The 24032-nt window shown below is 33.5% G+C and overlaps 1 protein-coding gene across 4 annotated transcripts in view; it reads right to left on the bottom strand.

Annotated features, from left to right (window-relative positions):
- Positions 1–24032, bottom strand: part of ATRNL1 (attractin like 1) — an 838515-nt gene that overhangs the window by 469203 nt on the left and 345280 nt on the right. For all 4 annotated transcript variants that reach the window (XM_032176925.2, XM_032176917.2, XM_032176911.2 and 1 more), the window contains 2 exons: positions 5440–5534; positions 214–292 (listed from right to left, as the gene is read on the bottom strand). In XM_032176925.2, coding sequence (XP_032032816.1) covers positions 214–292; positions 5440–5534 — 174 coding nt within the window. The remainder of the gene's footprint in view (positions 1–213; positions 293–5439; positions 5535–24032) is intronic.

Consider the following 24032-nt stretch of genomic DNA (forward strand, 5'->3'; position numbering starts at 1 on the left):
TACCAATCTAATTTTAATTGAATAAAGGAGAAAGTTAACAAAATAATGAAGCTCTATTCATTTTTCTACTTATTATTTTTATCAGTAACAGCAAAATAATTATGGCATATAACATTTTTTAAATTTCATTTATTTAATTAACAGTAGATCATGTTAGAACAACTTCCAGATAGGAACACATGTAAAAGAGATATGACATCAACATTTTTTTACCTGTTGAACCGACAGACCACGTAATGTTCAGATTAAAGTTGTTTGATGCATTAATTGATATATCCAGATTTTTGTTCGACTACCAGAAAAGAAAATATTAAGGTTAAAAAATAAAAATTACACTAGATATATATGATTTAGTCTACTGATTTAATTATGTCTGTTTTATTCCTTAAACTCTATACATTTGTAAATATTCAACTGAATATATGTAGATTCCATTTATACACTTTAATGAAAAAAATGTGTAATAAATTCAAAGGTAGATATCAAGTTCCTCATTTATCTTCTCCATTATAATTTGGTCTTTTGTATGTAAGCCAGAGGCTCCTGTAATTTAGTATTTTTATTTGGTTTCTCTTTGCTTAGTTGTAGACTAAGCTTAGTTTAAATTTGATATTTGTATTTTGATTATTTTTGCTAGGTTTAAATGATACAGGTTTGGATTAGTCCCAAGCAATTTTATAACAATATAAGATTATTTTTTCGAAAGACTTCTTCTTAGGTGTATATTTTTATTATTACACCCATATTTTCTAGTGGGAAAATTACATAACCTAAAACTTTCAGGTAAAAATGATGAACCTACTCCAAAAAAACAGCAGATCACATTGTTTACATAGTTATAGAGAAGACCATTGAGAATTTAATTTTATGCCAGTCAACCTGCTTCTTGTCATTCATTAGTGGAGTACACACTCTTTCCATTTAATTTTAGGGACATATGCCTAAGAGATTTCTTTAAACGTTATTTGTGATTTTCTTACTCCAAGAGGTAAGGAGCAGAAAGTAGGTATATTTACAACTATTTGTTCCTGTGGAAAGGCAAAGAATGATGGTCACAATGGGTAAGTTTAGTTTCAGATACTGAGTGTATTATGCTTTATTTTAAATATTCTCTACAAAGACTTGTAGAAAATTCTATACTGCTAAGATCTAGCTAGTGAAACGGAGTAAGAGAGATAGATAATATATTAATTCTTTAGTTTTACTATTTTTCTAAATATGATAAAGCAGGTAAGCCAATAGAAAATATATCCCCAATTTTCTGAGTGTCTCTTAGGAGAAAGTAAATATGGAAGCAACTAAATTCCCCTTTTCTGATATAACAGTCTTAGGGGAAAACTGACAAGGAAAATGGCCTTTCCCTGATGAATAGCAGGAGAAATAAGGAACATCATAAAAAGGAAAGGCTGCTGGATGATGTGTGATGGCCATCCCATTTGACAGCCATATAAGCCCCAATCTTATACCTCCAAATAACATCTACTCTTAATGACTTCCCTACTTGGAAGAACAGCTTAGTCTCTACAAAGAACTCTTGACAGTGTCCATCAAATGATATTGTCACAGTTTCCAGGAGGCAAATAAGATTTCAAAAAGAATGATCATCTTGAAAGAGCACGTAAAATAAAATTTGTTATAATAAGGTTGAGTGATTGTCATGCATATTTTTAGAGTAGTACATAGTAATATTGCGGAGAAAGCATCTAAGAATTTGAAATAGTCAAAGAAAAATAAAACCTTGGATTTTAAATACATAGAGTAAATCAGAAGGCTATTATATTATGCATCATAGTGATATTCATAAATGGCCATGAATATAAGAAGGAAGTTAACTTCCTTCTTATTTTCTATTGATTATCAATTAATACTGAATTCTACTGACAAGCTGTTAAGAACCCTTCTGCAGTACATGCCACAAAACTGTCAAACATATTGAGATTTTCCTATTTCTTTTAAGATATAAGTGAACACAGAGTTGGGATAAATTCAATGGAAGGCCAGAAAAATAACTGAGTAACTCTTTGACTATAGCAATAAATGAAGAATACTTTTATGTCAGCATGCAGACAGGGACTATTCAATAGATTATGTTGTTCAGTTGTAGTATACAAAATATACTTCCAAGTATACACAATGTGGTCCTAAGGAAAATCCAGATATCAAAGGTAGATATCTGGTAGCAAATGTTGATTTATATCATCATAATAAACTAACCAGACTTGAATCCAATAACAGTTTCATATACAGTAAATCATTTTCATGAAGCAATGAAAAAAGTTAGTGAAGAATCAGATAACCTTAGATTGAAATTTCAGGTCTTTAATGTACAGGCTGATTGATTAGGGGGAAATTAAATTACTTTTCCTTTCCAAAAATCACTTTTCTAATCTCTAAAATGGGAATGTAATTACTTCCTTCAGGAAGCTCTTGTGAGCATTAAATGAAATAATTTCTGGAAAAAACTTTGGTTTCAGCCCACAGTGCTTATAATTGTAGTGTCATGATTATTAGGTATAGTGACAGGGTATATTCTTTTTCTTCTCTTTCTTCATCTTCATCTTCACCCAGAGGACTGGGAACTCAAAAAAAGGACATGCTCTGAGGAGTGGATTTTTTTTACTATTAATGAAATGGATCCAAAAAGTCACTTTTTTATGAAAGTAAAGCGTGGTGAAAACAGTGTACCCTTAAGGAGGCTTAAATCTTTATTTTCTCTTGAAATTGTCTCTTCTTAATTATGTGTACCTTATGCTGGATGAGATTAATATGAGCATAACTGTTGTCGCTAAAAGGTCACACAAAATTTCCAATTGATATTAAAAAAAACCTGTAAAATTCTTTTTGAACTTTTAGTTTATTCTCTATCAATTCCAAGTTTAGGCAATGCTGAATTATATAGTACCATAACTAAAGCCATATAAAAAGCATTTAGGGTTTAAAAAGCTGTACTGAAAAAGTGACACTGTAGTTATTCCAGTAAGTGATAAAATCAGTGATTTAGAACATTGTTCGTTAGATATGGATAAGTTTGGCAAAATAATGTTATACAGAAACCTATTCAGAAACTGTTCACACGAAAGCACTGGCTAGAAGTGATGGATAGTAAGTTAAAATCTGTTTTTCAAAATGTAGGAAATGTATAAGTAATTATCTACTTTTTATTATTATTTTCTTATAGAATAAGAAGCCTTGGCCGATAATACATAATAATTTCAGAGATTATTCCCAGGTCAATATGTCTTTAATTAAAGAGGGTTACACAAAATGATATTATAAGCATTCTTAGTGATGCCTCTCATGACAGTTATGCATCGTTAAGCTTCACAGAACACTTTTCTGGTTTCTTGGCTTCAATTGGACAAGACAGTAGAAAGTAAAACAAAGCTGGGACATTGGAAAGCATTTGGGATTGCTGGAAATTGAAGGAGAAAATGGCAAAGAGACAAGCAAACTAGAATTGTGGCTAATCTGGACATAAGTGTATGACACTATGGACAATATTGTGGAGGAATATTATTCACCCTCAAATTTTGAGTCAGATATCTCTCTTACATCAAATTTCTTAGATCTTCAAAGAACCCCACAGGTTTGGAATTACTATTAATCAAGAAGCTAAAGGTAAAGAATGACCTCCGATACATGCTACAACATGGATGAACCTTGGAAACACTATGTTAAGTCAAATAAGCCAGATACAAAATGACAAATGATTACACTTAATATGAGGTACCTAGAGTAAGCCAATTCATACAGGCAGAGAGTAGAATAAAGATACCAGGGGCTGCAGAGAAGTGTGGAATGAGGCATTATTGCTTAATAATCACAGGGTTTCTCTTAGGGATAATGAAAATGTGGATGATGGTGATGATTGCACCACACTGTAAATATACTTAACGCCATTGAATTATATACCTAAAATTATTTAAATAAATTTTATTTTATGTCTATTTTACTACAGCAAAAAGTCAATGGTAATTATAATGCAAGTATAAGAACTTTATCACATTGGTAAATGTAGTTTCTGAGATTGTTAATATATCTATACAGAAACAGATAATCAGCGAAGGACAGCTTGTATTTGAAACAAAATATCTTTAAAATCCTTATTTAAAAGTCAAAACTTTAAATGTATTCCCCAAGAATATAGTCATTCTTAAAGTCTAGGGAATAAAGAGTAATATAAAATGTAAAATGAACTGTTCCTTTTTTTTGGTGATGGGGGAGACAGAATGCTATTTTACTGGAAAAGAAAAATTTAAGAAATTATATTAGTTGTCAGCAAGTCCAGTGAACTACGTTAAAAGGAAGGAAGTTGCAAAATGTCATAGTATTAATATATTTAGATGTTTCACCTACTTGAAAAACCATTAAATATATGATATGGATTTAACATATCATTTAACAATATGGATGAATTCATAATGATAATATATATATTTAACATAACTTCATTTCAAATGTATGAGTGTTAGTTTTAAAAGAACTAAAATTCAACCCAAATAAACCCTATGGTTGATATTTCCATTCTCAGGATTTTCAAATTAATAAAGTCTCGGATGGATAGCAAAATATGTGTGTTATTTCGACACAACCTAAGAGTCTTTACCTGAATTGATGGATTGAAATTAAAATTCACAATGAATCTTTTGTATATTTAAACTTCAAAAGCTTATACAATATATCAATGATGTGGTAACTTCATTAAAGGAGCCATCATTCATATAAGTCAGATAAATTACTGACTGAGAAAAGAGACAAATCCTATTACTGTGGAATGGTATAAAGGAAAGGAAAATATATTTAACATAGTATGCTTTGAATTCATTAGTTTTATTTATTCATTTATTTTTTGAGATGGAGTCTCGCTCTGTCACCAGGCTGGAGTGCAGTGGCGTGATCTTGGCTCACTGCAACCTCCACCTCCTGGGTTCAAGCAAATCTCCTGCCTCAGCCTCCTCAGTAGCGGGGACTACAGGTGCGTACCATCATGCCTAGCTAATTTTTGTATTTTTAGTAGAGATGGGGATTCACCAAGTTGGCCAGGATGGTCTCGATCTCTGGGCCTCATGATCTGCCCACCTTGGCCACCCAAAGTGCTGGAATTACAGATGTGAGCCACTGCGCCCGACCGAGTTTTATTTTTAAATAAGAATGGTCCACGTTTGCATAATTATAGGCATAAATTTTGTTACAAGATATATAAAGGGAGAAACTATATTTAATTTAAAATATAGGGCTATTTGCAAAATCTAAAATATCAAACTCACAAATTATTGAATCATGAAGAGCGAAAAAATTAATAGGATTAGTAGTTTCTACAAAGGCCCTACCATGTGATAATTCTGAGAAGAGGTAAAATCACAATGAAATACGAAAAAAAAAGTTGTGTCCATTGACACTAGGATGATTATACTTTAAAAGATAACAATCTTTCCTCACCTGTTCTGGGTTTGCTATAAAGTTGATGGCAGTATGGTGGCGATCATCTTCCTGTAATAAGCTGAAGGTAAACTGATAATCAATCAGAAGGCTGTCTGTAGGGAGGAAAAAAAGCACAATCCTGATATGTACTTTAAAAACTGTCTAAAAAGCAAAATTTAGGTTACAACATATTGTACACTGATATTAAAAATGATTATTGTTAAATACTAGTGGTATATTTAAGTATAACAAAATACAAATCTTTGTCCTCAATCAACAAAAAGCAAAACATAGTTATGGAAGAAGTACTAATTCCTCAAAAATTGTATTTATTATTTCTGATGCTATTACAAAGTTAAAACATTATAGACATTCTGGAAACTATACAAAAGTTAAGAGAATAAAATAAAAATTATCTAAAATTTGATAACTAGAAGGAAATACAGTTAACATTTTGTTGCATTTTATTCCAGTTAGAATTCTGCAGCTGTAAAGATAGACCATTTCATAAAACTTTGTAACTTTCAAGAACTCAAAATTCTTTGAAAACATGAAGTTTGATAGCTAAATAATATTTCTCATATAATGTAATGTATTGACTTGTTTTTCCATTGTGTTCACTTCTACTTTTAGTAATTTTAAAATGATTCTATGATAAACATCATTTTACAGATATGACCTTTATTCACAATGATACAAGGAATTCTGGGAAAAGATATTTTTAATTTTGTCCATACAAAATGCTGGAACCAAGGTGAAACATTTAAATGTCATAAGTCATGAGTGGCTATGCATATTACATGAAGGTGACGTATTGCTAATAACATTAAACTGCTACTTTTATAAAAATTATTTCCCAATTATTTTAAATAAATATAGATTACTTCTGTCTTTTGGATACATACCTTTCATATTATACCCTTAACCATTAAAAAGTATTAATATAGAACATACAGATTAAATTACATTAACTGAATTTATTTTTAAAACTATTAAGGCATTATTCGTATGCTTACTTGTATACTTTATAAGATTCACCCTATATATTTATTGTATAATTTAGTGTAAGGCAACATTTTGTGTAAGAATTTATAGGTATCCTTATATCTGATAATGAGAATTATGCAGTAGGTCATAGTTCCAATTTTCATCTGACTGCCAAAAAATGGCAGAGGAAAATTCAGTGTGCCAGTGTTCTAGGCCCTGCAGATACAATAAAAAAAATAAAAATTTCTGTCCTCTTGCAACTAATACTCTACTGAATGAACATCAGTCTTTTGGAGAAGAATAAACCAGTGAAGAGGAGGGAGATACTGATAGGTAGGAGTATGCTTCCAGCTTTCAGAAGAAACATTTAGAGAATTGAGATAGTAAGAGAATAAGCCATGGAGTTTACCAGAAAAAAATATTCCAGGCAGAGAGGACAAGTACAAAAACCTCAAAGCAAGAGCAAGCCTTAACTGTTATTCTCATAAAGTCTGTGCCAGTAATACAGGCAGGAGGTAATGGAGGTCAGGGTAACAGCAGTGAAGGCCACAGGAAGTGGTCAAATACAGGGAATGTATTTTGAAGGTACAGCAAACAGGATTCGCTAAATAAAAGAACGCAGCCTTTGTAAGAAAGAAAGGCAAAGTTTTATTTGTTTTTTTTTTTTTTTTTTTTCCTAAGACCAAGCAAAAATCACCATTAACTTAAATGGAGAATAGGTTTGACTGCGATGGAACTTGGGGGAATAATTAGGAGCTTAATTTTAAAGATATTAAGTTTGAGAAATTTGTTGAATAGCCAGATGTTGAGTCAGGAGCATGCGTAGTAGATAACAATTTGTAAGTTATCAGAAATTACATGGGATTGAGAGCCATGAAGGCAGGAAATCGTCTTTGTAGATAGACAAGAGGTCCAAGAGATTAGCCCTGCGGCAGACCAATGATAAATAATCAGAGCCTGAAGAGAAACTGGCAAAGGAGACTGAGAAATGGCTACTCCAGGAGAGAAAAAGTAACCCAGAATTTAGTGCTATGGACATCAAGTAAATACAATGTTTAAAAGACTAAGTAGTGATCACCTTGGACAAATGCAGCTGAGTGAGATTCAAAAGTAGGGCTGCAGTCTTGAGAAACAGAATATCTATTTAGAATGAAGAAAAAAATATCACGAAGGAAAAGCAAGCACTTCAAAACTATTTCCACAAATTTGTCTGCTCAAGCATCTTTATTTTTTCACGACTGCAACTAAACATTAAGAAGTCAGGAAATAAATGCCCTTTAGGAGGTAATAACTGGGAGACTTCAGACCCGGAGCAGTCCTGAGTAAAGGCTGCAATGCCTCAGACCTACAGACATTTTTCTGTCTATATAGACTCCAGCATCTGCCACAAATATGCCCAACCACATTCCTGGCCAGGCATTCAAGCATGATGTTCTCTCTTCTTATATTTAATAGAGTTGAAAATACTTGCTCAGTATGAAGTATCTTGTGTATGGTAATGATCAATCCTAATGTCAATCAGGCTAAAAATACAAAGCTGAGATCTAGAACAAAATTAGTAGGAGTATTAATCAATTCAAGTGTCTAATAAGAATACCAATGAATGAATGTGCATTACTATAAAGAAAGAAAATTTAGACTTCTACACAAAATGTTTCCTTTTAAAGCTGCTTAGAATGAAAGTACTCCAGAAGCCAACTACACAATTTTCCACTTAACTAGGAGATATATTTCTCCTCAGAATTTCAAAAATCATGATGGTGTATTTGGTTATGAACGGAAAATTTACCTGGCACTTAAACATGTAACTTAATGCTGAAATACGCTCTGAACTTCTTAGCTAAGTAGGGTACAGGATATAAAACATTAAAATTTAAAATATGTCTCAAGTTTATCCATAAATGTACATAACTTGAAAATAAATTTTTATGCTGCATTAATGAACTACTCTATTATGGTATAAAGAAATTACAACATGATTGACTATAAATCAATTCAAATAATTTATTGCTTTATTGATAAATACAGAGAAATGACAAATTAGCATGAAGAATAAGTATGATCAAGACACGTAAGAAAACTTCAGTTTTAGATTGGGGAAATAACAAATTTTATGCCAATTGGAAAAAAATTAGTAGAAAAGGAAAAATTGCTAAGGGAGGAGATGGAGTAGGAATTTTGGAACTATTCCCTGAAGTAGGTAAAAGGTGATGAGATCTTGTGAAAAAAAAAAACATAAAGACTGAACATACACAACATGCAGAGAGGAGATCATACTGAACAGAGAGCAGGAAGGGAAATGTGGCGGGATCATATGGAAGCTCCCGTTGGATTGCTTCCATTTTCTCAATAAAATCAGAAAGGCCATAAGCTGAGAAAGAGAATGGAGGATGAGGGGTTGGGAAATGTGATGGCAGAGGAAAGATCTAAAATAGTCATTAAAAAGAGGGAAAGTAAATAGACTGAGGAAATATAGTATTTGCAGTGACAGGAGACAGACAAATTCCTAGGTGGACAGGGACAGGTCCCTGGTGAAAGCCAACCTTCAAGCCAAAGATAGCCTAAAGCCTGAAAAATTCAACTGCCAGTTCTGGATAGAGTCCACAACCAGAGTGAGAACTTCTATCGCCAACCCACCCACTCTCTCAATTGGTTCCTGGTGTATGATGCCTTTTAACTAATTGAATGCTGCTTTTTCCAAGACCACCCATGGACCAATTAGCAAGTACCAGCCTGCCCCCATTTTAAGCCCATAAAAACCCCAGATTCGGCCTCACAGAGGGCTACCCACTTTTGGGGTCCCCTCTCTCCACTGAGAGCTTGAGAGCTTTCCTTCTGTTGCTCAACAAAATTCTTCTCTCCTTTACTCACTCTCTGGTGTCCACGTACCTTATTCCTCTTGGTCACGAGACAAGAACCCAGAACTCACTAAGCTGTGGGTGGTGGAAACAAAAGACCTGTAACCCTCCCATTCACCAAGCTGCAGGTGGTAGGAACAAAGGAGCTGTAACACTTCATTCCACTTGCAGAACAATGGGACCAAAAAAGTCATTGCACACCATTCCTTCTGGCTCAGCGAACAACGAGAGCAAAAAAGCCACTGGGTGCCATTCCCTCCCACTCACTGAACTACAGGAATGAAGAAGCTGAAACAGTATGAGATTGGTGAGCATGCATCTGAAGTGAGACTGATTAGTATATTTGTATGTTTTTCTACAGCAGAGCATTCAAAAAAAGCTTAGAAATTAGTTGATACTGTATTAGAGTTTTGTCTGTGGATAGAGGATGAAGTAAAGACAGGGCAACAAAGTTGAGAATATATTCATTAGAGAGTATTATATATATTACTATTCAAAAATTTATTTTTTTATTGTTATACTTTAAGTTCTGGGATACATGTACAGAATGTGCAGGTTTGTAACATAGGTATACATGTGTCATGGTAGTTTGCTACACCCATCAACCTGTCATCTGTATTAGGCATTTCTCATAACACTATCCTTCGCCTTGCCCGTCACCCCCTGACAGGCCCCGGTGTGTGATGTTCCCCTCCCTGTGCCCATATGCTCTCATTGTTCAACTCCCACTTATGAGTGAGAACATGAGGTGTTTGGTTTTCTGTTCTTGTATTAGTTTGCTAAGAATGATGGTTTCCAGCTTCATCCATGTACCAGCAAAGGACATGAACTCATTCTTTATTATGGCTGCATACTATTCCATGGTGTATATGTGCCACATCTTCTTTGTCCAGTCTAACATAATGAGAATTTGGGTTGGTTCCAAGCCTTTGCTATTGTGAATAATGCTACAATAAACATATGTGTGCATGTGTCTTTATAGTAGTATGATTTATAATTTTGGGGGTATATACCCAGTAATGGGATTGCTAGGTCAAAAGGCATTTCTAGATTTAGATCCTTGAGGAATCGCCACACTGTCTTCCACAATGGTTGAACTAATTTACACTCCCACCAACAATGCAAAAGCATTCCTATTTCTCCACATCCTCTCCAGCATGTGTTGTTTCCTGACTTTTTAATGATCATCATTCTAACTGGTGTGAGATGGTGTCTCATTGTGGTTTCAATTTGCATTTCTCTAATCACCAGTGATGATGAGCATTTTTTCATATTTTTGTTGGCCACAGAAACATCTTCTGCGAGAATTGTCTGTTCATATCCTTTGCCCACTTTTTGATGGGGTTGTTTGATTTTTTCTTGTAAATTTGTTTAAATTCCTTGTATATTCTGGATATTAGCCCTTTGTCAGATGGATAGATTGCAAAAATTTTCTCCCATTCTGTAGGTTGCCTGTTCACTCTGATGATAGTTTCTTTTGCTGTGCAGAAGCTCTTTGGTTTAATTAGATCCCATTTGTCAATTTTGGCTTTTGTTGCAATTGCTTTTGGTGTTTTAGTCATGAACTCTTTGCCCATGCCTATGTCCTGAATGGTATTGCCTAGGTTTTCTTCTAGGGATTTTATGGTTATAGGTCTTACTTTAAATATTTAATCCATCTTGAGTTAATGTTTGCATAAACTGTAAGGAAGGGGTCCAGTTTCAGTTTTCTGCATATGGCTATCCAGTTTCCCCAACACCATTTATTACATAGGGAATCCTTTCCTCATTGCTTGTTTCTGTCAGGTTTGTCAAAGATCGGACGGTTGTAGATGTGTGGTATTATTTCTGAGGCCTCTGTTCTGTTCCATTGGTCTATATGTCTGTTTTGGTACCAGTACTGTGCTGTTTTGATTACTGTAGCTTTGTTGTGTAGTTTGAAGTCAGGTAGCTGATGCCTCCAGCTTTGCTCTTTTTGTTTAGGATTGCCTTGGCTATGCAGGCTCTTTTTTGGTTCCATATAATTTAGTTTTTTCTAATTCTGTGAAGAATGTCAATGGTAGCTTGATGAGAATAGCACTGAATGTATAAATTACTTTGGGCAGCATGGTCATATTCACAATATTGATTCTTCCTATCCATGAGCATGGAATGTTTTTCCATTTGTTTGTGTCTTGTCTAATTTCCTTGAGCAGTGGTTTGTAGTTCTCCTTGAAGAGGTCTTTCACATCCCTTCTAAGTTGTATTCCTAGGTATTTTATTCTCTTTGTAGCAATTGTGAATGGGAATTTGCTCATGATTTGTCTCTGTTTGTCTATTATTGGTGTATAGGAATGCCTGTGATTTTTTCACACTGGTTTTCTATCCTGAGACTTTGCTGAAGTTGCTTATCAGCTTAAGGAGTTTTGGGTCTGAGATGATGGGGTTTTCTAAATATACAATCATGTCATCTGCAAACAGAGATAATTTTACTTCCTCTCTTCCTATTTGAATACCCCTTATTTCTTTTTCTTGCCTGACTTCCCTTGCCAAAACTTCCACTACTATGTTGAATAGGAGTGGTGGGTGCAAAAATCCTCAACAAAATGCTACCAAGCCAAGTTCAACAACACATTAAAAGGACCACACCCCATGATCAAGTAGGCTTTATCTCTGAGATACAAGGATGGTTCAACATATACAAATCAAATGTGATTCACTACATTAACAGAATGAAGGATAAAAATTATGTTATCATCAAAGATGCAGAAAAACATCTGAGAAAGTTCAACACCCTTTCATGATAAAAAATACTGAACAACTAGGTACAGGAGAAACTTAACACAACAGAGACCACATGTGAATAGCCCACAGCTAATACCATATGCAGTGATAAAAAGCTGTAAGTATTCCTTCTATGTTCCAGAACAAGGAAGGGATGTCCACTCTCACCATTTCTATTCAAGACAGTATTGCAAGTAAGGTCCAGAGCAATTAGGCAAGAAAAAGAAAAGGTATCTAAATCAGAAAGAAAAAGTAATCTCTGTTTGCTGATGATATATTATACAGATAAAATACTAAAGCCTCCACACATACACACCCACAAACACAAAAATCTGTTAGAACAAATAAATTCAACAGTGTTGTAGGATACAAAATCAACATACAAAAATCTGTTGCATCGCTATATACTAGCAATGAACTATCTGAAAAAGAAATTAAAGAAAACATTCTTACAATGGCATCAAAAGAAATAAAATACTTAGAAATAAACTTAACCAAAGAGAATAAAGACTTGAACATTAAAAACTATAAAACATTGACAAAAGAAATTAAACACAAATAAATAATATGACATCCCATGTTCATGGACTGGAAAAATTAATATGGTTAAAATGTCCATGCTACTAAAAGTGATCTACAGATTCACTGCAAATCTTATCAAAATCCCAGTGCCTTTTTTTACATAAATAGAAAGAAAAAACTCCTAAAATCCATATGGAACCACCAAATAACCCCAATAGTCAAAATGATTCTGAGCAAGAAGAAAAAAGGCTGGAGGTATCATACCCCTGATTTGAAAAATATATTACAAGCCTATAATAATCAAAACAGTTTGGTACTGACATGAAAAAAGATATATAAATAAATGTAATGGGGTAAAGAACCCAGAAATAAACCCATGCATGTAGAGTTAACTGATCTTCAACAAGGATGCCAAGAACACAATGGGGAAGGGATAGTCTCTTCATTAAATGATGTTGGGAAAACTGCATATTCACATGTAAAAGAATGAAATTGGACCCTTATAACATACAAAGAAGTCATTTCAAAGTGGATTAAAAACTTACATGTAAAACCTGAAACCATCAAACTCTTACAAGGAAACAGAAGAAATGCTTATCAACAGAGAACTTCACAATGATTTCTTGAACATAATACCAAAAGCACACACAACAAAAGCAAACATTGACAACTGAAATTACATCAAACTAAAAAGTTTCTGCACAGCAAAGGCAACAATCAACAAAAGAAAATGGTACAAAATGACAGAAAATATTTGCAAATCATACATTGGACAAAGGGTAAATATACAAAACATAAAAGGAAATCAAACACATATATATCAAGTAAACAAATATCCCAATTAAAATTGGGCAAAGAGACTGAATAGACATTTCTCTAAAAAACTCTTGTATACTGTTTATGGGAATGCAAATTGGTGCTGCCATTATGAAAAACATTATGGTGTCTTCTCAAAAAATTAAAAATAGAACTACCATCTGTTCCAGCAATCCCACTTTTAGGTATATACAGATCAAAAGAAACTAAACTCAGGATCTCAAAGTGATATCTAGACTTCTATGTTCCTTATAGCACAATTCTCAATAGACAAGACATGGAAGCAACCTTAGTGTTTGTTGACAGATTACAGATAAAGAAACTGTAGTATATACATACAATTAAATATTGTTCAGCATTAAAAAGAATGGAAATTCTGCCATTTGCAACAACATAGATAGACCTGGAGAACATGATGCTAAGTGAAATAAGCCTGATCAGAAGAACAAATAGTGTATTATCCCACATTTATAAGAAATCTAAAATAATCAAATTCATACACGCAGCGAATAGAATGGTGGTTACCAGGTGCTGGGATAGGGAGAAAGAAAAGGCGAAGGGTTACTCAAAGGGTACAAAGCTTCAGTTACACAAAATGATTAAGCTCTGATTATCTGCTATACAGGATAGTACTTATAGTTAACAATACTGTATTGTATATTTTTAAAATTTGCTAACAAGTTAGGTCTTATATTAATTGTTAAGAAAATTAATTAAATAACTTAAGGTGTTCGATGGATATATTTATAGTCTTGATTGTGATGATGGTTTCATGAATGTATAATTATTTCCTAATTTGTCAAATTGTGGATATTTATTGTGTAAAGTTTTTCTATGCCAATTGTATCTCAATAAAGTACTTTAGAAAAATCTGTGGTGAAAGAGAGACTGCAATAAATGGCACAGGAACAAACAATAAAAAAGAGAAACTACAGTATGGATTTATATCCTATATCAAACATAAAAATCAATTTCAGCTAATTAAAGACCTAAATATTAAAAGCAAAACTTTACAGCTTTTCAAAAATACGAGAGCATCTGTTATGATCTTAAAAAAGCACGTCATTAAGATCTAAATCATAAAGGAAAAAATTAATAAAGTTTAAAACTCCTCCACAATAAATATTGTTTTTAAAAAACTTTTATTTTAAGTTCAGAAGTATATGTGAAGATTTATTACATAGGTAAACTTACGTCATAGGGATTTGTCATACAGATTTTTTCATCACCCAGGTATTAAACCCAGTATCCAAGAACTGTCTCTCCCGCTTCCCATTCTCCACCCTCAAGTAGACCCCAGTGTCTGTTGTACCCTTCTTTGTGTTCTTTAGTTGTCATCATTTAGCTACCACTTGTAAGTGAGAACATGCAGTATTTGGTTTTCTGTACCTGCATTGGTTTGCTAAGGATAATAGTCTCTAGCCCTATCCATGTTCCCACAAAATATATGATCTCATTTTTTATGGCTACATAGTATTCCATGTTTTATGCATACCACATTTTCTTTATCTGATCTGTCACTGATGGGCATTTGGGTTGATTCCATGTTTTTGCTATTGTGAACAGTGCTGCAATGGACATTTGTGTGCACGTGTCTTTATGGTAGAATGATTTATATTCCTCTGGGCATATACCAAGTAATGGGAATGCTGGGTTGAATGGTAGTTCTGCTTTTGGCTCTTTGAGGAATTGCCATACTGCTTTCCACAATGGGTGAACTAATTTACACTCCCACCAACAGTGTATAAATGCTCCCTTTTCTCCACAACTTCACCAGCATCTGTTATTTTTTGACTTTTTAATAATATCCATTCTAACTGGCATGAGATGGTATCTCAATGTGGTTTTGATTTGCATTTCTCTAATGATCAATGATACTGAGCTTTGTTTCATATGCTTGTTGGCCACATGTATGTCTTTTTTTGAAAGCTTCTGTTCATGTCCTTTGCCCACTTTTTAATGAGGTTGCTTGTTTCTTTCTTGAAAATTTAAGTTCCATTTACATGCTGGATATTATATCTTTGATAGATGCATAGTTTGCAAATATTTTCTCCCATTCTATAGGATAGTTGATAGTTTCTGTTGATAGTTTCTTTGCTGTGCAGAAGCTCTTTAATTAGATCCAACCTGTCAATTTTTGCTTTTGTTGCAATTGCTTTTGGTGTCTTTGTCATGAAATCTTTGCCAGTTCTTTTGTTCAGGATGGCATTGCCTAGCTTGTCTTCCAGGATTTTTATAGTTTTGTGTTTTACATTTAAGTTTATAATCCATCTTGAGTTAATTTTTGCATATGGTGTAAGGAAGGGGTCCAGCTTCAATATTCTGCATATGGATAGCCAGTTATCCCAGCACCATTGATTGAAAAGGGAGTCTTCATTACTTGTTTTTGTGAGCTTTGTTGAAGATCAGATGGTTATAGGTGTGTAGCCTAATTTCTGGCTCTCCATTTTGTTCCATTGGTCTATGTGCCTGTTTTTGTACCAGTATCATGCTGTTTTGGTTACTGTAGCCCTGTAATATAGTTTGAAGCTGGGTAACGTGATGCCTCCAGCTTTATTCTTTTTGCTTAGAATTGCCTTGGCTATTCAGGCTCTATTTGAGTTCCATATGAATTTTAAAATAGTTTTGTTCTAGTTCTGTGAAGAATGCTGCTGGTAGTTTTATGGGAATAGCATTGAATCTGTACATTGCTTTGGGAAGTATAGCAATTTTAATGATACTGACAGTTCCTATCCATGAGTCTGGATGTTTTTCCATTTGTCTGTGTCTTCTCTTTGAGCAGTGGTTTGTAATTCTCATTATAGAGATCTTTCACCTCCCTGGTTAGCTGTATTCTAAGGTATTTTATTCTTTTTGTAGCAATTGTGAATGGGATTGCCTTTCTGATTTGACTTTCAGCTTGGCTGTTGTTGGTGCATAGGAACACTAGTAACTTTTGTACAGTGATTTTGTATCTGACGACTTTGCTGAAGTTGTTTAAAAGTTGAAGGAGCTTTTGGACTCAGACTATAGGATTTTCTAAATATAGGATCATGTCTTCTGGAAAGAGGGATAGTTTGACTTCCTCTCTTCCTATTTGGATGCTCTTTATTTCTTTCTCTTGCCTGATTGCTCCGGCTAGGACTTCTAATACTATGTTGAATAAGAGTGGTGAGAGAGGGCATCCTTGTCTTGTGCCAGTTTTCAAGGGGAATGATTCCAGCTATTGTCCGTTCAGTATGTTATTGGCTGTGGGTTTGTCATATATGGCTCTTATTATTTTGAGGTATGTTTCTTTAATACCTAAGTTATAGTTTTTAATTATAGAAAGCCTTTTCTGCACCTGTTGAGAAAATCATGTTGTTTCTGTCTTTAGTTCTGTTTTTGTGATGAATCACATTTATTGATTTGCTTGTGTCAAACCAATCTTGCATCCTGGGGATGAAGCCTACTTACTTACTTGATTGTGGTGTATTAGCTTTTTGATGTGCTGCTAGATTTGGTCTGCCAAGTATTTAGTTGGGGAGTTTTGCATCTATGTTCATCCAAGATACTGGCCCGAAGTTTTCTTTTTTTGTTGTGTCTCTGCCAGGTTTTGGTATCAGGATGATGCCGGCATTGAAACAGAACATTTTCCCTGACCCCTTCATGGGTCTCACAAAAGGGGTGCCTCACTTACTCAGCCCACAGCTCTTAAATAACCCCTTGTGGGAGGGGGAGCATGCAAGTGAGCAGGTGCGGCAACTGGGATGAATGCTTCTGGGTGCCGGCAGAAGCAAAACTCTGTGCAGCCCCATGGCCGTGTCTGGGGGGTACCCACAACCCCTGAAGCCCCAGAGGGCATGTGTTACAGTGTCTTCTTAGCTTTGCCATCCACGGAAGGCTTAAGTGTTAAATAGCTCAAGTGTCCACACCCAGGGCTCCTGAGCTCTTGTTCAGCATCCAGGAAGAATCAGATTGCATGAACAAATTGGAGGGTGGTGAATATGGAGGATTTTATTGTCAATGAAAGTGGCTTGCAGTAGGAGGGGGAGGTGGAAAGAATATGAGGTGAGAAGGTGGTCTTTCCCTGGAGTCTTGCTCTCCCCAGCCAAGCTCTTCTCTGATACTCCCCGTCAAGCCATCCCTCTGAAGTCAAGCTGCTTCTCTCCAATGTCTGGCTGCTTCTTCTCTTCTCTCCTTTTCTGCAGCACCTCTGCCAGTGGAGCCTGTGGCTTTTATGGGTACAGAATCAGGGGGGTAGGGTGGTCCAGAGTGATTTTGGAAAAGGTAACAATCGAGCAGAAATATGGTGATAGAAATTTCTCCCTTTGGGCTACTGTTCCAGGCTTGAGGGTGGGGCCCTCCCAGGGACTGCCCTCTTCTACTCAGTGTTTCCCTGCCTCCTGTCCGTATCAGTATCATAGAATGATTTAGGGAGGGGTCCCTTCTCCTCAATTTTTTGGAATAGTTTCCGTAGGAATAGTACCAGCTCTTCTTTGTACATTTAGTTGAATTCATCTGTGAATTCATCAGGACCTATGTTTTGTTGTTGTTGTTGTTGTTGTTGTTGTTGGTTGGCAGGCTATTACACTGGAGCAAAAGTAATTGCAGTTTTGCCATTACTTTCAACGGCAAAAATAAGTCTAGCTTGCAACATATCTTATTAATATTTTCAAAAAACCAACTCCTAGATTTATCTTTTAAATGTTTTATGATTGTGTGTGTCTTGATTTCCTTCAGTTCAGCTCTAATTTCAGTTATTTCTTGTCTTCTGCTAACTTTGGGCTTGATTTGTTCTTGCTTCTCTAATTATTTCAGTTGTGTTAGGTTGTGAATTTGAGATCTTTCTAACTTTTTGATGTGAGCATTTAGCCCTCTGAATTTCCCTCTTAACACTGCCTTAGCTATTATCCCAGAGATTCTGGTATGTTTTAGCTTTGTTCTCATTATTTTCAAAGAACTTCTTGATTTCTGCCTTAATTTCATTATTTATCTAAAAGTCATTCCAGCGCATGTTATTTAACTTCTTGAGCAATTTTCTTTGTCTTGACTTCTGTTTTCACATGGTCCAAGAGTGTGTTTGTTATTATTTCAGTTCTTTTGCATTTGCCGAGGATTGTTTTATATCCAATTATGTGGTCGATATTCGATTTTAGGGTAGGTGCCATGTAGCAAAGAGAAGAATGTATAAATGTCATTTTTAACAAAGATCAAGAGCCAAGTCATAGACTATGAGAAGATATTTGCTATATAAATAATGAACAAAAAATTAATATGCAGAATTTATTACATTAAAACTAGTATAAATCAATAAGAAAATGCCAACAATATGAAGAAGACAAACTATAAAATAAGAAAAAGACAAAGAATAAGAGCAACAATTCAAAGAAGAGAAACTTAAATACACAATAAATATGTAAAATGATATTGTTTCAATTAGTCATAAAGAAAATGCAAGAAAAAACAAGACAGTATTTCAAAACCATCAGATTGGCAAATATTAAAGAGACTAAAAATACAAAATGTTGGTGAGGAAGTAGAAGAAAAGTATTGTATACCATGGTGGAGCATAAGTTAATATAAATATTTGCAGCGTAATTTGGAAAAATCTAATAAATCTACAATTCCACTTCTACTTGCATATCTCAAAGAACTTCCAGTTCAAGTAGAAATGTATAAGAATTTTAATTCTAGAATTATGTATTATTTTGAAAAATTAAGTACAACTTAGATGTGCATCAAAAGGAGAATGAGTAAATAAATGTTATATCTGTAAAAATATTCTACATAACTAAAATTAATGCACTACAGCTGCATATATTAGCATTGATAAATCTCAAATATGTTGCACATAAAAGCAATTTGTAGGATTCACAGAGTATGTAATTTTTATATATTTTAAATAATGTGGTATAGTATTAATTTTTATGGATGATTAAGTGAGCGAATAAATTAAAGGTACTTATAACAGTGTTTGACATATACTAAAGTACTCAATAAATATTTATTATATATATTGCAAACAAATAACATTAGCATAATAAGGACAAAACAAAATACAGTTTGGTGGCTCTATCTAAAAAAAAGACACAAAAAAATTCAACCGTATCTGTGACGTTTACTTTCTTTTTAAAAAATCTAAAGCAAATAGAGCAAGGCGTTAAACTTTATTAAAGCTTGGTAACAGGTACACAATTTTTAAGGATATTCTATATACTATAAAATATATATACTACATAAATAGAAGTATATATACTATACTTTTTAACACATTTTAAATTTCCATAACTTAAAAAAAGATAAACTATTCTTTATGTTTAAATATGCTAGGAACACTTTTTGGAAAACTTTGTTAATAGAAAAAAATACTAAATAGCTGTATTTCAAGGCTTGAAAAATCAAAGCTATAAGTATCTATAAATCAACCTTTTGATTTTAAAGACTGAGCCCAGAGGTTAGAACCACTTTAAATGATATATGTACCTGCTTTTAAATATTTTGGTGAACAATCAACAAACCACCTCTCAAAAATCCAAGAAAATCAGAGATCCAGAATTAATTTCCCAATTTTATATAAAAAGAGTTTATAAAAATAGGTAAAATAGATATAAAGAAAGACCTCTCTTATTTACACTTCTCACTTTTTGTATGAGTTTGGTAGAGCTTCAGGAGAATACAAAACCATTCATACTTCAGGCTCCAAATTCCAATTGCATGGATTTTTTTAATCATAAGAACAAAAAGATAGGAAAAGTAGTAAACATTTTTGCTTTTCTTACATTATTTTGATTTGCAATGGTAAGAAGAGAAAAAATAGCAAAATCTCATTTTGACAATAGATGAAGTAGATACAATTAATTAATGTAAGTACAGAGTTTTTTAGTTATTTAAAATACCCATGGGGAACATGTCAAGCGAAAAATAAAATCTAAAAAACACTGACTCCACAAAATTAAAGATGAAAGATGAGATAATAACACCAAAGATTACAATAAAAAGAGAGCTAAATAAATCATGAAAGGAAAAACAAAAAAGTAATAATGTAATGGCAAAATTTAAAAAGTTAATACGAGAATCAGAAAACAGAATAATTAATACAACATAAGACTGAAATAGTGCCATGTAGGTCAAATATGAAAAAGCCTCCCAAAATAGAAATAGAGATGAAAATCACTCAAGAGAAATGACACACAGAAAAATTCAGTGTATGCATGACTAATGTAGCTAAAGCAGAGATCATAACGAGTTGAAGGGAGCACATATAATATATTAAATAAAGAAAAAAATCTGTTGATGAAGAAAACCTAAATATTTAAAGGAAGTATCTTGTATAAATATAAAAAGCATATTATATTACACTAATATTATTCATAATAGCCAAAATGTAAAAACAACACATGTCCATCAACTGAATGGTAAACAAAATGCGATATGTTCACACAATAAAATATTATTTTGTCATAAAAAGAAATAAAGTAATAACATCTGCTATAATATGAATAAACTTCAAAAATACTGTGCTAATGAAAGAAATCAGTCACAAAAGACTGATTTGTCTATTTTGTTATATCCAAAATAGACAAACCCATACAGACAAAAAGAAGATAAATGGTAGCCACTCGCTGGTGAAAAAAGAATGATAAGTGACTGCTGATACGTACAGGTTTCTTTTTGGAGTGATAAAAATGTTCCAAAATTAGATGGTGCAGATGGTTGCACAACTGTGTATAATATACTAAAAGCTACTGAATTGTACACTTTAAAATGGTGACTTTCATGGTTTGTGAATGTATCTCCATGAAGTTATTGTTAAAAAAAAAAAACTACAGACATCCAGGCATGTCCATGTAGGTATGTGTACACACACACACACACACACACATTCACACAGACAAATGAGTTATTTAGTTATTTACAGAGTAGGATTAGGCAACATGCCAAGTGCTTTTTTTTTTTTTTTTTTTGAGGCGAAATCTCACTCTGTCACCCAGGCTGGAGTGCAGCGGCACGATCTTGGCTCACTGCAGCCTCTGCCTCCTGGGTTCAAGCGATTCTCGTGCCTCAGCTCCTGAGTAACTGGGATTACAGGCATGTTCCCCCACATCCTGCTAATTGTTTTTGTATTTTTAGTAGAAATGGGGTTTTGCCATGTTGGCCAGGCTGGTCTCAAACTCCTGACCTCAGGTGATCTACCCATCTCAGTCTCCCAAAGTGCTAGGATTACAGGCATAAGCCACTGTGCCCAGCAGCCAAGTGCTCTTAAGCAGAAATAAATGTCAAAATAAAAAAAAATGAAGTAATATTTATGGAAAATATATACTCAGCAACGCTGTCCCCATTCAAGAACAATATAATAATAATTTCAGGGCCAGGTGCAGTGGCTCAAGCCTGTAATCCCAGCACTTTGGGAAGCCAAGGCAGGCGGATCACCTGAGGTCAGGTGTTCGAGACCAGCCTGGCCAACATGGTGAAACCCCATCTCTACTAAAAATACAAAAATAGGCTGGCGTGGTGGTACACGCCTGTAATCCCGCTTCTCAGGAGGCTGAGGCAGGAAAATCGCATGAAACCGGGAGGCGGAAGTTGCAGTGAGCCAAGATGGCACCACCGCATTCCTTCCTGGGTGACAGAGCAAGACTCCATCTCAAAAATAAAATAAAATAATTTCAGGTAAACAGATGTCCTAAAAGGACATAATCTACATATCAATTTTGAAAAAAAAAAACAACTCACACACACATTACAACTAAGAGACAAATACAATTACAAAAATGGCAAAGAAAAAAGGTGAATAGATGACAGAGGTAAATTACAAAAATATAATTATATAGAAATACGAATATTTTTAAAAAGAAAACAAAGTTGTCTTTTTCTGCCTAGAATCAGTTTACCAAGAAATTAATATAAAACAACTAAAAAGCTATTAAATAATAAGCAATTCAGTAATGTAGCCAGATAAGACTTAAATATTAATATATAAATACCTATAGCTTTTATTTGGAGATTATCTTATTACTTCAGCGACTATGCCTATCCCTGCACCAAAAAACAAAATGAAAACAACTCTACACTGCCTTAATTACTGTAACTATCTAGTTAGCCCTAACAGCTGGTAGAGGAACATGTCTAAGAAGGCACTTTAATATTAATCTTGTATCCAACAACCTGACAAACATTCCTGTTATTTCTAATAATTTGCCTATAGACACTTGGATTTCTTATAGAAACAATTATATCATCTGTAAAATAAATGCAAATTTAAATCCTCTTTTTAATCTTTATGGCTATAATTCATATTTCTATTAACTGTGTTCTTCAGATCTTTGATATTCTTTCTGAATTTTGTCTGCTTGATCTATTGATACTCTAAAGAGGTATGTTTAATTTTTTATTGTAGTTTAATCAATTTTTGCTCCACATATTAAGTCTACTTTATTAGTTGCATATACTTAAATATGAAGGAATAATAAATACTCTGAGGCATAGAGACTTCAGAAGCTTTGACATGCAGACTTCCGTTAAAACAATTTTTGATTAAAGACTTAAAAAGAGAAGAGATAAATAGAGAATGTGTAGCAAAAAATATATCAAGGGATACGGAGATGGGGCTGATAAAATACCTTGGTGAATTTGTTATCTTTGTAAAAATCGCAATGACCAAAGAAAAATGCATATCCATAATAACCAAGAATAGAAAGTCTAGAGAATATCAACCTTTCTAACACTGTGGTTTTATAAAAGAATTTCAAAAAATGTTACAGAATGCTAAAATCCTTATCTTATAGGTGGGGGCTATCAGTATGTTTCCCCCTCCAAAAAAGCTATAAAAGGCTTAAAAACAAATATATAAAAAGTAAAACTAAAAAATAAAAAATTAAAATGGTATAAATAGATTCAAAGATATGAATAATAACACCAAAAATAAATGGATTCAACTCATCATTAATCACAAAAATGTACAGATTAGAAAAAAGCAAAATCAAAGTCTTCTATTTTTAAGAGATATGCCTATAAAAAGAGAGCCCACAAAGACTGAAAGGATGAAGGAAGACACATCAGGCAAATGCTAATCAAAAGAAACAGGTGTAATTACATTTATTTCAATTATAGACTTTGAGACCAAAAATTTGTCATTAATGACATCACTATAAATCATCAACATAATAATTTGATGATATCAAATAACCAAAAAATGCAAAAATTTAAACATATATAATCATCAATAGCTTTTCTTTTACATCAATAGAGGTTTTACATTCAACAGAAAATGTAGTGGTTTAAAAATCTCATTCTGAATAGCAAACTAATAAAAATCTCCAAACCAAATGAAATCCCAGAAATAAACTAAATATTAATTTACAAAACTACAAAAAATTTAATTTACAAAACTACAAAATCTATTTTCGGTCATAAAATAAGATGTAACTATACATGATAAATAAGACTGCTAAGGAGCATTCTAAATTTTAATGCTTAAAAAAATATATATGTTCTCCTCAGATTAATCTTTTAAATTAATAAAACTCCAATCAGAATTATAGACACATAGAAGAGAAGTGAGGAATCAAAGACCTTGTTCCTATGGGGTTTGCATTCTATTAATAGAAGAGAAAAGCAAAAACGATCACACAAATAAACAAGACATTTTAAGAGAGTGATATATGCTATGAAGATAGCAAGGTAATGTTTTGTAATAGGTGTTACAAATTACTGCCCACAGACCAA

The sequence above is a fragment of the Hylobates moloch genome, unplaced genomic scaffold (assembly GCF_009828535.3).
Source record: "Hylobates moloch isolate HMO894 unplaced genomic scaffold, HMol_V3 SCAFFOLD_3, whole genome shotgun sequence".
NCBI lineage: Eukaryota > Metazoa > Chordata > Mammalia > Primates > Hylobatidae > Hylobates > Hylobates moloch.